Consider the following 4632-nt stretch of genomic DNA (forward strand, 5'->3'; position numbering starts at 1 on the left):
GATACTTTGTATCTTCAGTACACCTAGTACTGAATTTCATATATAATATATTGATTTTTGCTGTGCAAGAAAAAAATGTGTCTTTGTAATTTGTAGTACCACTGGTACTTCTAATTATCAAAGAGAGGGGCTGACTGCCCCTTTCTCTGATTCAGAAATCAGAGATGCTATTTGGAAGCCTTTGATTAACAAGTTTAAAGCTAAGCTCTCCAAGTGGAATCAGAAGTACTTATCTATGGGTGGCAAGGTCACCTTGATAAAATCTGTCCTCAATGCGCTTCCCATTTATCTCCTATCTTTCTTCAAGATTCCTCAAAGAATAGTAGATAAACTGGTGTCTCTTCAAAGAACATTTATGTGGGGGGGAAATCAACAACATAATAGAATCTCTTGGGTCAAATGGGCTGATATTTGCACTTCAAAAATTGATGGGGGATTGGGGATCAAAGACTTGTCCAAATTTAATACAGCTTTGAGAGGTAGATGGATATGGGACCTAGTCTCCAAGCATAAGCAGCTGTGGGCCATAATTCTAACTTCTAAATATGGAGGATTGATAGATTTGCAGAATGGTAGAGATAAAGGATGGCACTCCCAATGGTGGAAGGACCTTAGAAAGCTTTATCATCAGCCTGAATTTCAAATTATTCACCAGAATATGACCTGGAAGGTTGGTTGTGGGGATAAGGTCAGATTCTGGCAAGATTCTTGGCTGGGACAGGGAGGCAGCCTTCAGCAGAAGTACAATCAATTATTTGTGATTAGCAGACAGCAAAACCTTCCCATGTCTAAAATGGGAAAGTTTTATCAGAATACTTGGAATTGGGATTTTAAATGGAGAAGGAACCTTTTTTATCACAAGAATGAGCAAGCAATAGCCTTCATGGACGATATATCTGCTATATCTATTCATCAGCAGCTGCAGGACTCAATGTTGTGGAAAGCAGACCCTACTGGGATCTACTCTACTAAGTCAGCATATAGGCTCTTGCTACCTACCAACAGACCTGGTCAGCACAGCAGGAACTTTAAGATTCTATGGAAGCTTAAAATTCCCCCAAGGGCTGAGTTGTTCTCATGGAGGTTGTTTAGAGATAGGCTCCCTACCAGGGCTAATTTGCTTAGGAGACATGTGGCTCTACAGGATATTATGTGTCCTCTATGTGGAAATCACCAGGAGGAGGCTGGGCACCTTTTCTTCCATTGCAGAATGACTGTAGGGTTGTGGTGGGAATCCATGAACTGGACCCGGACTTTGGGAGCTTTCTTAGATGATCCTACTGCTCATTTTATCCAATTCAGTGATGGGTTTGGGGCACAGAGGAATCACAATAGGCGCTGTATTTGGTGGATTGCTTTAACTAGTACTATTTGGCAGCATAGGAATTCCCTATTGTTTAAGGGCACCCCATTTCAACCTCCCAAAGTGATGGATGATGCGTTATTTCATGCGTGTACTTGGCTTAAAGCTACGAAGAAAGGCTTTAATATTCCTTTTAACCAGTGGTCTACCAATCTTCTAGAGTCCTTCGGTTAATTTGTAATCTATCTCTAATAGTGGGGCTTTTTGTTGGGTTTGTTTTTGGAAGGTGGCACATTGAGTGCTTTGTATCTGTTTCACTCAGTACCTCTGGTACTGTATGGTTTCTATATTAATAATACTATAATTTTGCCTTCCAAAAAAAAATATAAATTATCTTTGTAGTTCAAAAAAAAATTATTAAACAGAACAGTACCACAGGTACTGAAAATAAAAGATACAAGACACAAAAGTGCCACCTTCCAAAAAGCAAAACAAACCCAACAATAACCCAGCACAAGGACCCCAATACATATAATCAGAAATTTAACCAAAGGCCATCATAAGCACCTTTTGAGGTTCAAAAGGAATGCCATGAAACAACAAGGAATTCCTAAGCAATCACCAGACCTTTCTATTTCTATTTTTTACACATTTAAAACTCAAACATATAAAATAAAAACTATATAACAAACTAACAAAGATAAAGACAAAAAAAAGGAAATATAAACTCACCTCAGTTGGTGCTGCTGCCCATCATTTCACTCTCACAACAAATAGGAATCATGTACCTGCATGGAAGAAATAATCACACAACACACAATGATCAGAATAAGCAAATGCATATAATTAAGCATGATACAATATCAATATTCATGGAAGTAACAATGACTTGTCAAAAATTTGGATGAAATTCAATATGTAAATCAAAGCTTTGTCCCTGAAACCCTCTGTGTAAATCAAAGCTTTGTCCCTGAGACTGATAAGGTTGCTAGTGAACATACAGCAGATTTAACAGCTGTGTTGGGAAAGGACAATATTGACTCATGAATATTTTATCCTTTAACTCTAGAGGGTTGGGTAGTGGTGTCAAGTGGTCAGCCATCAGAAAAATGACCTTGACCAACAATCTTGATGTTCTATGTATCCAAGAAACAAAAATCGAAGCCATTGATAGGAGGATATGTCAGTATTTATGGGCTGACTGTAATGTTGCCTCGGAATGTGCCCCTTCAATTAATCCCACTCTATTTTTAATAAGCAATCAGCCGACCTCCTCAATTAATTCTATGGGGAATTTTGTGGAAGAGAGATGGGAATGGAAGCTAACATGGAGAAGGAACTTTTTTGACCGTGAAATTGACATGGTAGCTGATTTTATAGCTGACATCGAGTCAGGCAATATCAATCACTCCAGCAGGGATTTCCTTTGTTGGAAGTCTGATCCTAATGGCCTATATTCCACAAAGTCTGCTTACAAAGTGCTGCAGGAGGGTCATGCTAGTGCTATTGAGGACAGGGTTCTTAACATCATGTGGAGTCTGAAAATTCCCCCAAGAGCTAGTGCTTTTTCATGGAGATTATTCAAGAACAGGCTCCCTACTAGGGATAATCTTAGAAGGAGGCAAGTGTCATTGCATACATATAGTTGCCCCTTATGTGACCTTGAAGAAGAATCTGTCAATCATCTTTTTCTCAACTGCTCCAAGACTAGGAGTCTCTGGTGGGAGCCTATGAGATGGTTTAATAGAGTGGGTCCCTTCCCCACTGACCCAAAGAATCATTTTCTGCAATTCTCTCAGTGGAATAGGCCAACCTACACAATCAAGAGATGGGAATTTGTCTGGATAGCTTTGTCAGTGTCCATTTGGCATCACAGAAATGGCATGATTTTCAATAATCAGCCTTTTAATCCAGAAAAGGTCATGGATGAGGCTCTATTCCACACCTGGTCCTGGCTCAAGTGTGTGGAGAAGGGTTTCCAATCGCATTTTAATTTCTGGTCAACTAATCTGAAGGAGGCTTTTTCTTAAAGGGGTTGGGTTTGCTTTGTATGTTGTCCTATCTACCGTTTCTCCCTAGTGGGGTTTAGGCTCTTTTTGCCTTGTATTCCTATCTTATTTTCAGTACACCTAGTACTGATCTTTATATATAATATATTGATTTTTGACAGCCTCATGTCTCCCTTCCTGAAAACCCACTAAAAACTGCCTAACCCCCCTGCTGTTACTCCATAATTTATTCTGCAATAACTGCTTAAGGCAGTTACATATGCTCCTAAATCACTACACATTCAGTTACGATTAACCCTTTGTGCCTAACTAGGGTTTCGAAACATCACAACAAAGACACACCATTGAACAATGGATTTTCATCATTAACATATAACAGAGACATATCTTTGATGGAAGCGCAGACACGAACTCCACAAACGCGAACTCGACAATGTGGTTGCAGTCACGGAAGCACAGCCCACTTTGCGACAAACACGAACTAAGGCAGAAGGAGAAACAACAATAAAGCCCTGGGTTAAAACGACGAACGCCTAATGTTAAAACGACGAACGCCTAATGTTAAAACGAAAGGACGTACCTCAATGGATAAGTGCCAAAGACGATCTCCACAAACACGATCTCCACAATGTGGTTGCAGTCACGAAAGCGCAGGCGACTTTGACACAAGGAGAAAGAAGAAGAACGATAGGGTTCAAGCGCAAGGAGAAAGAAGAAGAATGATAGGGTTCAAGCGCAAGGAGAAAGAAGAAGAACGATAGGGTTCAAGCGCTAATTGTGCAATTTCAGAAGTTTAATTTATAATGATAACAACATCGGTTTTTTAAAACTAACCGATGTTAACATCAACTACGTAACATCGGTTATAATAAAACCGATGTTAACATCGACTCGATAACATCAGTATTTACTAAAATAACCGATGTTACTATGGAGTAGTTAACATCGGTTTTGGAAAAACCGATGTTAACTAAGTCTACTTATTTACAAAAATGCTACCGCGCTTTCGTTAACATCGGTTTTAGCTATAACCGATGTTAATTGGGCGATGTAGAAAGCTGTTTTTTTAGTAGTGCCCGCAAAACTTTTGAAGTTTCATGGACCCAATGAGAAGCAAAAATTAACTTCAAGGATTAGTTGTGAAATTTGGATATATTCCAGGAACCTCCAACATATTTAAGCCAAAAATAAATAATAAATGTAGTGGTGATTTTTAGCCGCCACTATTTGCAAATTTAAACCGCCACAATTTACAATTTAATGTTATCAATTATCCTTGGATGAAAAGAGTAAAATTGAAGTGTTTTAATCAATTGAGGG

At 38.9% G+C, this 4632-nt stretch overlaps 1 protein-coding gene across 1 annotated transcript; it reads left to right on the forward strand.

Moving 5' to 3' along the window:
* The first annotated feature begins 2589 nt into the window (after nucleotides 1–2589).
* On the forward strand, nucleotides 2590–3333 carry LOC102663759 (uncharacterized). The gene has a single exon (XM_006596766.1). The coding sequence runs from the start codon at nucleotides 2590–2592 to the stop codon at nucleotides 3331–3333; it is 744 nt and encodes a 247-aa protein (XP_006596829.1).
* Nucleotides 3334–4632: the final 1299 nt, after the last annotated feature.

The sequence above is a fragment of the Glycine max genome, chromosome 14, assembly GCF_000004515.6.
Source record: "Glycine max cultivar Williams 82 chromosome 14, Glycine_max_v4.0, whole genome shotgun sequence".
In the NCBI taxonomy this organism is placed as follows: domain Eukaryota; kingdom Viridiplantae; phylum Streptophyta; class Magnoliopsida; order Fabales; family Fabaceae; genus Glycine; species Glycine max.